This window comes from Apteryx mantelli, chromosome 10 (assembly GCF_036417845.1).
Source record: "Apteryx mantelli isolate bAptMan1 chromosome 10, bAptMan1.hap1, whole genome shotgun sequence".
NCBI lineage: Eukaryota > Metazoa > Chordata > Aves > Apterygiformes > Apterygidae > Apteryx > Apteryx mantelli.
In genome coordinates this window covers 16,529,921-16,542,570 of record NC_089987.1, presented here as the reverse complement: position 1 = coordinate 16,542,570, position 12,650 = coordinate 16,529,921, and the positions used below count along the sequence as shown (strand labels likewise).

Genomic DNA, 12,650 nt, shown 5'->3' with positions numbered 1-12,650 from the left:
TGGTGGCCATGGCATGGGTGCGGGGTGGTGCTCCCAGGAGCCATGGCCCCGGCATCAGCCGCAGCCCAGGAGCCCCTGGGCCCTCCACGCTGCAGCCAAAGGGCCGTGTCGCATGGATGGCGCTGGGGTTGGGCATGCCCCTTCCTGCGCTTCAGCTACATGAAATTGCTGGGATTCGGTCAGATGGAAACGCTGGGGGCGGCAGAGGGAAGGAGGAGTGTAGGAATTCTAAAAATATTCCGTTTTCATGTGCTTCTGACTATAGTAATTAAATTCGTACCCCTCCCTTTACATTTAAGAAGTGTAAGGTTCTTCCCTGGGTATATTTTGATCTCGTGCATGACATACTGTAGACTACAAGTCACAAGGATGCTGATAAATTTGCATTTCTGAGTAAAATTCTCAGGAGCATGCGGTCCCTCAAGACAGGTATTATTAGCTCCCTTGTTTCATTGGGTGCCTGAGTGAATCATAGCGTGTTTACGGCTAGTTTCTCTAACAGAAAACGCTGGTTATCTCTTAATAATGTATTCTCCAGTGTTTTTTATTTCCAAAGCACCGTGGTAAGGAAATTTTCCCAAAGGCTTTACTTTGCTTTTGTACTTCAGTATTTTACCCAGTGTTTTTGGAAGAAGCACATAGACTTTTCAGCAAAATATTTAATAGAATATGAGAGGCTATGCCAGGCTTAAGCTAGCATTTGGAGTTCACTGGTAATAGATTCACCTTGTTTTATTCTGAGTTTTTAGAGAAGAAAACAAGTAGATGGCAGGTCTAGAAGAATGATGATACAGAATTATTAGTCTCAAGTGGAAAGGGAAAAACATGTTAGGTGAGTTGTCAAAGTCTGATTAGGACTAAACAACCTGAATTAGAAGAGAAATTAAATTCATAAATCGTTTAAAAAATCCTTAGCTATTGCAAGGAAATGCTGGCATTGAGAAAAATAACTGTAAGAATGGTATTTGTTTAAAAAGGTAATTTTTCAAACCCAGAATAACATAGAAATGCCTGTCAAAATTTGAGGATGTGTTAAAATTAAAAAAAGCAGCCTAAGTGTAGAGATGGAATTGAGCAGATACCTTGTTCAGAGCCTCCAAGACGGAAGGCGAGCGCCGGCGACCCAGCGTGTGCAGAACAAAGGCAGGCCGGGGCGGGGGGCATCCGCCTGTGCCTCTGCCTGTGTGCGTGTGTGTGTGTTTGGATGTTAAAGAACAATGCCTGGCAGCTACGTTTCAATACAGAACAGGGCAAGCAGCAGAAAAAGATTTATAAAAAAAGCAGACGGCGTTTAGTCTGTCATATATTGAGCACAGCTTTTTTCTCTGTAAATATTTTACGACTTCTGAATCTTCCCATGGACTTCAGACAAAATGCCAGACTCTGGTGTCGCCTGCGCCCGCTCGGTAACGGGAGCTGTGCGGGCTCAGCGGCGTAACCCCAGGTTTCCCCGGGGTAAGTGGGAGCTGAGGCCGACGGCTCGGCTCCGGGTGCATATCGCCTACAGAAGTGCAGATAGTGCTGTGGACCGTGGGCCAGCTGTGTCCTGGTGCAGGTCAGCGTTTCTGTGGCCCCGTGCAAGGGAAAGGCGTATTTGGCCCCAGCGTACCTAAGTATATGTAAGTACCAGAGTACCTAAGATGCAGGTGTTTCCATCTGAAGTAGCCAGCTCTGCTTTTCTGCTGACACCAATCCTCCAGATGTATTTTCTTAGACACTCGAAGTGATTTTTTTTGGTTCAGTAGCTTGTAAAGGACAGCTTCCTAACTGCATTTGTTCAAGTGCCATCTAACGTGTGCTAACACTGAGAGTGACTGACGTATGGCAAGTTATCAGATTTTCAGAGATGTGAAGGAAGCAGTAACACAGGCAGACTTTTCCCTTCACAAAGGATGTGCCACCTTTCGTTTACCTCCACCTCCGTTTCAAGGGATTCTTCAAATAAAAAAGGGACATGTGAACCTGTCTTGCCTGACAATTTTTTTTTATTGAGTACCGTGATAACTTGGAGTTCACTTGTTACAAGCATTTTATGTAGTGGGTGAAATATCAGGGGAAAGGAAAGAAATAATACTGTATTTCCTGAAAAACTAAGATCTAAACAGATAAACATCGCTGGGTAGGAGTAACCTGAAACAACTGGAAAGGGAATTAACACCTGGTTTTATGGGAAACATTGGTTACCACTATCAGTTTTAATGAAGTGTATTAACTAAATTGTGTTCTGAGTATTCATTCAGCCCTGTTTATGGCACACTCTTGAGTACATTTACTGTTTGTCAGAAGTGCAAACTAGTGAACATATGAGGCTTTAAGACAGGCCATCTGTTAGTCTTAGACCCTTGGATAATTGTCAAACAGTTCTAAAAATAAGCACATACAAACTGCAAGGGGTGCAAAGGTGATTTTTCTTTAGTGTGTGTGATGGCAAACGGACCGTAACAACCAAAAATTAAAAATAAACAGTTTATCCTCTGATGCAAGTTTGCTCTCCTTTTCTATCTCTGTCTGTCTCACTCTCTTTTTTTTCCTGGAGTGTGCTATTTTTTTTTTAATTTAGATTTTTTTCCTTTTGCTCTTCTGGGTCGTGGCATCCCTTGAATGCCTCTCCAGTTTAGGATTAAAGCAGCACCAATTTAAGGCTCACAGCTTTCCATAGAGAGCATAATCTTCCATGGCTAAAGCAAGGGTCTTCTTGTGTCCTCTGACTAAAGTAATCTCCTTATAAAGTCAAGGCATAAAGATTTTGATCTTTATGGATTGCTGTTAGATGAAAATACTAACTGTGCACATGCATGTGTGTGCTTATGAACATATAATGAAGGGTAATGGCTGAGAGATTTTTGGACCATTTTAAATTCAAATGATGCAAAAAATAGTTTGAAAAAAGAATGTTGCAGATGGTATTTTGTAAATATTTAGACATTCTAACTTCTGTTCGTAGCGATTTGGAATTTGTGTTTGGTCTGTTTTTTAAATGTTCAAATGCGAGACTTGAACCTTTGCCTCAAGTCAACAGCTGAATTTGAGGATTAGCTTGTGTCTTGCAAGCTGAATGCATTGACATTAAAAGGAGGGATTGCTTCTCTTCTTTCTCCCAGCTCAATCCATAAGAGACAAGGGAGAGGAAGGAGCAAATCCCAAAGGAGGCCCCAGCCAGGACACTGACCCCTGGGCTTGCAAACTGCAAGTGCCGGGGGTGTTTCTGAGTGCTGGAAAGGCGGAGGAAAGCCTGACTAGGGAGGGGGAGAACGGCAGAGGAGAGGCTCCTGGGCTCTCACCTGGGTCTGGAGGACCCCTCCATGATGGGAAAAATGCAGCGATTATTAGCAATCACCTTCCAGCATCGCAAGATCATGCAGTTGTGTTCACGCGTTGCTGCTGGAGTCCGCGTTTCCTGCCTGGGTCGCTGCTGGTGGCTCGAGCACCCCCGTTTCCCCAGCCCGGAGCAGCGGGGCTGCTGAGGCGGCAGCAGGGGCTGAGCGGGCCGATGCTGGAGAAGCGACGCGCGGGCAGCAGCACACTGTGTACTTACACTCCCAGATATGTAGACATGCTCATATTCACGGGTCACCCCATGGGCTAATCACCAGTTAAGTTTCATGTTGGCTGTTTGTCACATGAATCTATTATCTGCATAATTCCTATTGAAATGATTTGAGGAATGGTTTCTGTTCATTTTAATAGGATTTGGAATGAGAGAGAGGGAGGCTTTATAACCTCTAATCAGAATCCCAATCCATATATAAAACTGTAGAAGGCTTATGAATTTCACTAGAGAATGGTGGGTGTCACCAGCCTTGTTGTGCAGTTTCTTAACCCCTGTATAACACGTTTTTTTAGGTGTATGTGCTCACATGCATAGACAGTATACCTACGAAACGGCTGGTACGAAATACCTCAATACATAACAGATGCACAATGGCACTATAGACTGGATGTATTATGGCCTCAAACCATTATCACACCCCTCGCAGTTGCATTTTATTTTTTTCACCTGCTCCTATGTAGTACACCTGTGACTTGTTGGCAGTGAATTTTGTTGCAGTGTGGGAGCCTCCCAGCTTGACTGCCTGGCTTGGAGCTCTGCTCCATCATGTGCTGCTTTTCTGTGTGTGCTTTTTCTCTCAATCTTTATATAGCTTGTAAGAGTTCTTTTAACTGCTGTAAGTGATCATCTTTCAAGCCTGATGCTTTCCTTCTTGACATAGTGCTCTGAAAATGGAGATTGTCATGCCAGTATTTTCATAACAGTGCATGTAGAAAAAACACAGAAATATTCATTGTAGGTGTCCTGCAAAACTGGTTTGATCCACATCCAGAGAGCAGGCAGGGGGTGTCCCCAGGGACAAAGTGGAGAGCGATCAGTATATACACAGACAATAATCAACCATTCTTTGAAATCTTTTTATTTCCTACAAAGCCTGTCGCCCAGTTTCTTGGTCACAGATACTTCCACAAATGGTTCATTTGGGGATTGTGCAGCGAGTAGAAAATTCCACTTAAACACTGAGACAGCCCTGGGGCTCAGGGTAGTTGCATTTTTTCCACTGACATGGCTAACAGAATTGCTATCCGTTTTGCATGATTATTAAGAAAAGAAAAAAAGAAATTTTCCAACCTTGCCCTATAAATAAGCTGTGACTTACTTGATCTTGACAGGTGACTTAGTGCCGCTGTAGAGTTTTCCAGATGCAATAATGTCTCAGAATGATGTATTCTGTGGGGTATCAGCTGTGAGCTGAGCATAAACCAGGGGACCTAACAGGAGCTGTGAAAGACCATTTTTAATGTTCAGTTTCCAAATTATGTCCTGCCTCCTGCTGGCCCCCAAGCACATATGTATAGATGTGCTTACATGCAGGTAGGCATGTGCAAATACACATATAGGCATGCCTGGAGATGTGTCATTTTTGTGGCTGCTGCATTTTCCTTTGGAGATCACTGCTGTAATTTTTATTTCTTAATTATAACTTCTAGAGTTGAAAAATCACTTCAAAGCTGTTTCCTGCTAGCCCAGCCCTACTACTGGGAAGGTATGGGAAGGTTCCTAATTAGTCAACAAAAGGCTATGGGGTAGGAGCATTCCTGTAGTATTGCACATTTCCAAATGCTTGCTCTGTTCTGGCCTTCATGGCTGCATTCTGCCAGCCTGGAACAGTTCGTGGTAGCACAAAGGTAAGCTATTTATGCACTGAACTTCTTGGATGCTTCTGACATCTGCAAAGCACAATTTTAATAAGCCCCATACTCGTAGGCCAGGTGGGAGAAGAAGCAAGAAGGTATGATGTGGGGGTTAGTAGGAAAGGGAGAGACTGAGGTTGCCAGACTTCTGTTGGAAGGCATGTTTGTGTGGTCTGAAATACAATTTAGCAGGTGAGAAATCCACGCTGGCTGCTGAGGATACAGACAGCCTTCTGTAAGTCTCCTGAATATACATCGGGAGTGTTTATGGAGCTCTTTGCATGTGCAGAAACTTGGTGGCTAGTGGTCACCAGCATGTGGCGTGCAGAACTTAGGCATGTGTCTATTTAGCTTGAGCAAGGTCTGTTTGCTGATAGGCAGGTGGAGGTGTCAGTGCACATAGACTCCTGTGTCTACAGATGTTGCAAGTATGTTTCTAAGACCCCTTTTAAAATGTGGCTCTATTTATTAACTGCTTGGTCCAGGGACTAGTCGGCATATTGATTGCCAGTAATGCATGCAAAGGGAATAAATGGTACATTCCCAAGATATTATCATTAAATCAACATTTGCATATGAAAACTGTATATTTTGTCTTTTTAACTGATAGCTCTATAGTATGTTTAGTTTTTCAGCTCCTACCTGACTCAGCTCTGAATAGCTGCAGGATTTGAGTATAATCTGTTTGCTTCTTTGTGTAAACTCTGTTCATAAAAACAGTGTATTTGTTGTATTAGGAGTGTTCAGAACATATTATTAACCTATGTTTGAGGAGGGAGGGCTCACAATGAAAGCTTCATTATCAGATTTAGAGCCACATACCATTCCTTTATTGACCTGCCTGGTGTAATCAATGCAGAAGCCACACAAGTTTGAAATCATGTTGCCTGACTGTAGACTGTGCGTCATGCATCCAGTGCTGATTGTGCATTATCTTTTAAATGACATTGCCTAAATAAGTATGGATTTGTCTACCGTGAATAGCCCTTCTTTCAATTTGAAGATGGTAAACTTTTCCTGGTTTCTTTTATTGATAATCAGGATGACCTAAAAATAGAAATGTAATGAAGTGCGCTAGAAATGGCCATTGTTAAAATGCTCAGGAGTGTGTCTGAGGACGGAGTGGCATGTGTATTCTTCAGCATATGTTATTCTTAATGCTTTTCCAATCAGGTTTAATGGGCAAGCTCCTTGTCAGAGTTGCCATTATGTTTATGCAGCTCCATTCATTCTCTTATGTAACTTTGGTACTTGATTTAAGAATAACATTCAGCGCTGCAAAGGTCATTCCTCCTTAAGGCCAGTAACATTTCCACCTAAAACAAAGTAAAGAGCCATTGGATTTTATATCTGGTCATGTTAAATTGTCTAAAAGCAAAGTGGTTTCAACTGCCACTTCCCTTGACATTCTTCGAATGTAACCCTTCACCTTTGATAAGCTTTCCAGCACTTTTGGTTTTGATGATGAAATATTTTGCTTCACTTACTGGGGTTGCATTCAGAGAGCTAGTTTTATGCTAAACAAGGTACAGTTATTTTGCTATTTCATCAGTCTTTTAATTTCACAAGGGATGCTCCTGGGTGTGCTCCAGCTGTAATGCTTCTGCCTTCGCTTTAACCTTTTGTCGCGTTAAAGCCTGACCATCACTGTGCAGAGTTTCCTCGCAGCCCGACCGCCACAGTATCACAGGCAACTTTTGACATGATTTAGAAACTCAACAGCACTTCTGACACCTGGTGGTCAGTTTTTGGGAGTGCACAGTCCAGAAATCCTCCAGACTGCAAATGGGTCACCGCTGCCTGATCTCTGGGCCCGCGCATCACCGGCTGCCCATTAGCTCTTTCCACAGACGGTTTTCATTAGGCAGATGTCATCTCTGTTTAAAGTGGAGGATCATTTTTTTCCCTGATTGAGATGTAACTGTGGATAATGTAGAAGGACCAGATGATTTATGAAAAGTTAAAATATCTTACTTTATTTTAAAGCATTATCACTGTAAATAAATAATTGGTTTCTAAATTCATTTGAAATTTAAAAACTTATTCTTCAAGCTGGTGGACTTGCCTGGCCTCTGTTATTAGGCAGATAGAGATGAGTTAAATCACATGGGCTTAAAATGATGCAAATGAATTTTTATGTTTGGGAATGCTGGGGACCCAGCCCAACAAAAGCTCATGTTGAAGCAAATCTCTAGTTACTCAAATAGCTGAATAGTCACACAAACAAAGCTGTGCTTATATGTAGGACTGGGGTTTCAGTCTGCACAGAAAATGTAGATGACTTGGTACTGCTCTGAAAATATGGCTCCAAGATTGCTTCACAATTTATTGGCTCCTGCACAAAATGGCAAGATAGGTCAGCATCCTCTGATCTGCGATACTGTGATGACATGAGGCTATTACAAATCTACCAGAAAAAAAAAAGGGAAAAGACAAAAAAAGACTCTGAGCTGCTTAAATAAGTATGTAGAGCAAAGTCTATTCTTTAAAGAGATTTAATTTCTGGGTTACATGTCCAGCTTTTTTTCTGCTGGGTATATTACCCTGTTGCCTGAACTGGTGGTTCAGCTGTTATTGCTGAAGTATTTCTTGGACTGAGAAGTATGTGTCACAATCTGGTGTCTCTTTCTGCCAGTGCCTGCACCAGTTACTAGTGAGAATAAAAGAGTAAAATATGGTAAGGGTTCCCACAGCGATTCAGATTTTTTTTTTAATTGTTACAGTTAAGGGAATCCCTAAAGGCAGATTTTGCCCATGAAGTGTTACCACTTTCTTTATATGTATTGAAAGGAAGAAAAAAAAAAAACTTATGGCTGTATTTGGCTTGTAGAAATTTTTTTCTAAGTTCATGCCAGCATTAACAGATCTATCAGAACAAAGCAAATGTGTCATATTGGCAGCTGTTACTTATGAGTACTTTTTCTTTATTGCATTTTGTTTTGTAATAATTGAGAAGCTTTTATGTTGAGCTCTGCATAAATGGTACTGAGTAGGAGGGTATGGGCATGCTTTCTATTATTCTGCCCCTCATGCATGTCTCCTTTTTTCGTCTTTCCAGAACCACACATTGAGCCAGCACGCACAGTGAGCCACTGGCACTACAGGACACCTCTCTGCAGAAGACTTGACGGTGGCACAGTGGGGAGGACCATTTGAACATTACATCCAATCAAAGTGTCATTTGCAACCCAGATGTAAAACTCTAATGATTTGGCCATGAGGCGCTGCTATTATAAGCAGCTGGAAATGAATATTAATGGAAGAGATTAAAAGTATTCCATGCTCAGTATTTTTTATTGTCCTGCTTCAGCTAGTGTACTTTAGAGCTTCTGCTTCTGACTGAATTTATAGTGTTAGATAAATCCGCTTTGATGCTGTTGCCCTTTGTTGCTTCTTGTATTATATTGATAGTTAAAGATTAGGTGTGATTTTTTTTTTTTTGTTAACTACTTTTTAATTGCAATTTTAGGTAACTGTGCATTGTGATGTGATTGCTTGGCTATTGTCTGAATATTTCTTTTTAATTTTTTAATTAAAGACTAATGCTTTGATTGGATTTGCCAGTTCACCGGACAGTGATTAAAACTATGTAATGAATATAATCGGTTTCAGTGCAACTGGATGGTCTGCTTTATAAATGTGACTTAATCTGACTGCAATAACTAGTACAGTTCAATAAAGGGAATACATGAGCTTAGTGTCAGAGTTTGTCTGTCAGTACACCCACCCTGTATCAGCGCTGCCAGCTCATGTGTGCAAATTGTGTAAAGTGATGGCTAACCCAAAGACGGAGAGCAATCTGCTCCCTATGAGGAATGAAGACTTGGAGAAGGGGGAAGCCACATTCTTACCTTTGGCATTGTGCTCTCTCCTGATGCTCCTCCCAGGCTCTTGTGTTCAGATTAAGGTGAATTAAGAACATGCGTTATGAATCTGGGCACAAAAAGGAGTTACTGGTATATAAGAACTCTTAACTTTTGCTGAAGCCAACAAGAATGGAGGGGACTTGGTCTGTAGCTGGCTTGACACTTTTTCTGTGCTTCTTTTTTTCAATACAAAATAATTAGTTTGCTGGATTGTATACAAATGTGCAAGTATTGGATCAAGTCTGTTGGACCTTGATAGGAGACTGTATATTTCAATCATATGGACTTCTAGGCCCACAGGTGTTGTATCTCTATGTAACTGCCATTCTTCTGACACTTGAACCTGCCATAATACAGACTACTATAGCTAATTAGTAGGCTTTTTTTTTTTTTTTTTTTTTTTTAACGTACCATCTGGTAATGGGGTAAGTTATATCCCTAGCCAAAGAAAAAGTCATTTTAAGGACCAGGAACACTTTCAGAAAGTTAGTGAGGTACAGTTCTCATTGTGTCTCCTACTTGCATGAATCCTAATCTTCCTGAAAGATGTTCAGCAGTTGTGATGGCTGCACAAATGTGGTTACCATTCCTACGGTGCACAATGTGTTGCAAGATTGCAGTAAAGGAACATGCACATTTGGGGCCTTTCAAAATCTCTGCACCAAACTAGAGCACAACTAGTTGCCACTGTACTGTTTCTGGACTTGGAGGATATCTGTGATATTTTGTAGAAAAGTGTTTTCTAGGAAATGTAGTCAATGCCCAAGTTAGTTTATATAGCAAGTATATTAACAAGCCCGGAGGCATAGCTTATTGATACTGCAGACTATGCTTTCAACATTTAGATTGCTGCTGATGTTGATTGTTGTGTGTTGCATGCACATAGCTCCTTCAAGACAGTAGGACACACCACTTGTGTTTGGGGGGGAAGGGGGGTTACTGGACATGACTGGGGACTAGGATCATCCCTGCACTAGGAAGCACCAGAGCAGGTGCAAATTCACAGCAGCTATTTTGGGGAAAAGCTTCAGCTTTCTCAAAAAAAATGAGATAATGTCCCATTTAGGGTAAAAAATGTTTTTCATTCTGCCAGTTATTCTGCTGAAATAGCATGGCATGGCCTTGGCTAAAGAGTTTAGGCCCCAAATTTTGTTTTTGCAATAAGGAAATTTATGAAACCTAATATTGGTAAAAAACTAGGAATGACATTTCTTAATTTCAAACAGAACAGTTCTGTTTTTATCTAGATAATTCTTACTTCATTGTTTATGCAACAAAATCATTGTACTAAAATGATCCATTTCTAAAAATCCAGGGTAAATTTCTAACTAATTATTTCTCTATAAGTCACTTCATAGATGCTTATGTGCTGAAAAATTAGCTAATGAAATCACCAGTTCATTATTCTTACTCATAATGTATGCATACTGCTAACTCACAGGCAACATTTTAAGATGTCATGTGGAAAAGTGCCATGGAGTACAGGCTCGTAGACAAGTTTTTGTGAGAAAAGCTAGCCAGAAACGTACATCAGCTGCTCCGCTGACAACTTGTGTGCCACCTTTTCCTCTCACCAAACACAAGGCAGCATTCCTGGCAGAGGTTCTCACAAGAGAGATACGTAAAAGGGAGGCTCTTCACCCAACGCCGTGTTTGGAATGATGTTTGGTCACTTCTCGTCAGTCCTTCAGAAATGAAAAGGCAGGTGTAGATTTGCATCTTCAGGAGAAGGTTCTCCATTGTGAATCCCAAGAGAAAAGTGATGTTTCCATGCAAGTCTGAATGCTGCACTAGTAGTGTTGTGCTGAAGCATGTGCCTCTGTCTCAGCATTTCCCTGCTGACTAGTTAAAGCTCGGTGTACGTTCGTTGCGCTGAGTGGGGGAGCTCCCCATGTGGGGGATCCTGTTCTGAGCCATGTAATGTCTTACAGCTGAACTGGAGATGTGGGCACGGAGCCGGGCGTGGGGCTGGCAGTGCCGAGCAGGCCGGTCTCGAAGCTGTGCACTGCACTTCACTACGAGCGGGGAGAAGGGCAGGGGTGGGCAAGAGGAATCATTTGTTTTCCACCCTGGCTTTAAAAGGCAGGAGATCCCCAAGCCTCAGTGTGAGGGCTGTGGCCCTGCTCCACTTCGACTGGCTTCTTTCCCCTTCCCTTCCCGCATAGGAGCTTCCACTTGCTCAGCAGTGCTGTATCCGCAACAAGCCAGACACCTGCAGCCCCCAGAGACATCGGTCCTCAGCCTCTGCTCAAGTCCGGTGCTGTTGTCTGACCCCTTTTTGCAAGGCCTAAGCTTCCCTAGGCAGGGCTGCCCCCCGCCGAGGCTCGGGGCAGCAGAACAGCAGCACGACGCAGGGCCTGTGTCTGTTGGGTCCCGTGTGACCGTCATGCCACCTGGGATGGGGGCAGAGCTGCTCCGTCCCAGTACAAACACAGCTTTGCTGGCATCACTGCAGTCACACCAGGGAGTGCTTCGCCAGCATAGTATATAGATCCTGTATCCGTTAAAAGCTCCTAGGGAAAACAGAGCCTAACTGTGCAGGTGGAGAAAGATAACATCCCAGCTGCTGGTGAATTTTTGAGGTTTCTTTCCCTTTTTCTTAGTGGTCAGAAACTCCTACAAAAGGTATTTGGAAAGCATTGAGAGATATTGAGTGCAAATGCATCTATATTTCAATGGCTACAACATGCGGAAGATGGGACAGAGCGAGCTTCAGTAGTGCCTGTAATGCTTCAGTTGCCGGTGTAGCTCACAGTTTCTCTTGGTGGTGTTGCAGGGGTGGGCTGGAATAGCCTCCTCAAGGCCCCAGCAATGCGGGCAACTCGCAGGTAAGTGGAGACCAGCACTGCTGAGGTTCTCGCTGCAGGTGGGGCTCGGATAAAAAGTCACTTTATGATGTGAGTGGCATTTAGGGCCATTATAGTCTTGGAGACCATAAAGATATTAAGTGTGTAAAGAAAAGTTGTATAGATGTTTTAATATCTAAAATTTTTGGCAAATACTGATATATGAGTGGGCGGGGAAAGGTTACTCTGCTGAGCAGCAGCTTGGAGTGAATGTGAAGGGAAAGATGACTCGGGTGGAAGGTGATCTGCCCTGCAGCCTCTGTGTCCCCAGCCCTGCGCTGTGCACTAGGAGCTGGTGGGAAATGTGGCAGGAAATCGGAGGGGGGTGAGAGTGTCTCTCCACAGCCCTCCTGCACTGACCCACTGTTGAAGGCACAGCCTTAGTCTTCCGGTTAAACCAGATCTTCCCCCTTCATTCTTTCCTCCTTGCACCTCCCAGCAGGTGCAAGGGATTTGCATTCTGGGGGAGCGACCTCTGCGCGCTCTATGGGTGCGATTCCCTTAGTTTCTGAGAGAAGAAAGCTTGCTTTTGCAATCTGCTCTCTACCCAGTTGTAGCACAGCTCCTGTGTGTGCCATTCTGGACCCAATGAAGTGGAGGGACATTTCATTACTGCCCATAACGGGGCCAGGATTTCAAGGTGGGGGGGCAGGTCCTACACCTGGGCTGCTTCAGCCGAACCCGTGCTCTGGGGAGACCACGGTCACAGCGCTGATGGGAATGCAACGTTTTCCTGATCGTTTTGCCTCTTTCT

At 43.1% G+C, this 12,650-nt stretch overlaps 1 protein-coding gene across 4 annotated transcripts in view; it reads left to right on the top strand.

Annotated features, from left to right (window-relative positions):
• The window catches only part of ZNF423 (zinc finger protein 423), a 229,795-nt gene extending 220,919 nt beyond the window's left edge, over positions 1-8,876 (top strand). For all 4 annotated transcript variants that reach the window (XM_067302563.1, XM_067302561.1, XM_067302562.1 and 1 more), the window contains one exon: positions 8,243-8,876. In XM_067302563.1, the coding sequence (XP_067158664.1) occupies positions 8,243-8,272 (30 nt within the window). In that variant the 3' untranslated portion in view covers positions 8,273-8,876. The remainder of the gene's footprint in view (positions 1-8,242) is intronic.
• Positions 8,877-12,650: the final 3,774 nt, after the last annotated feature.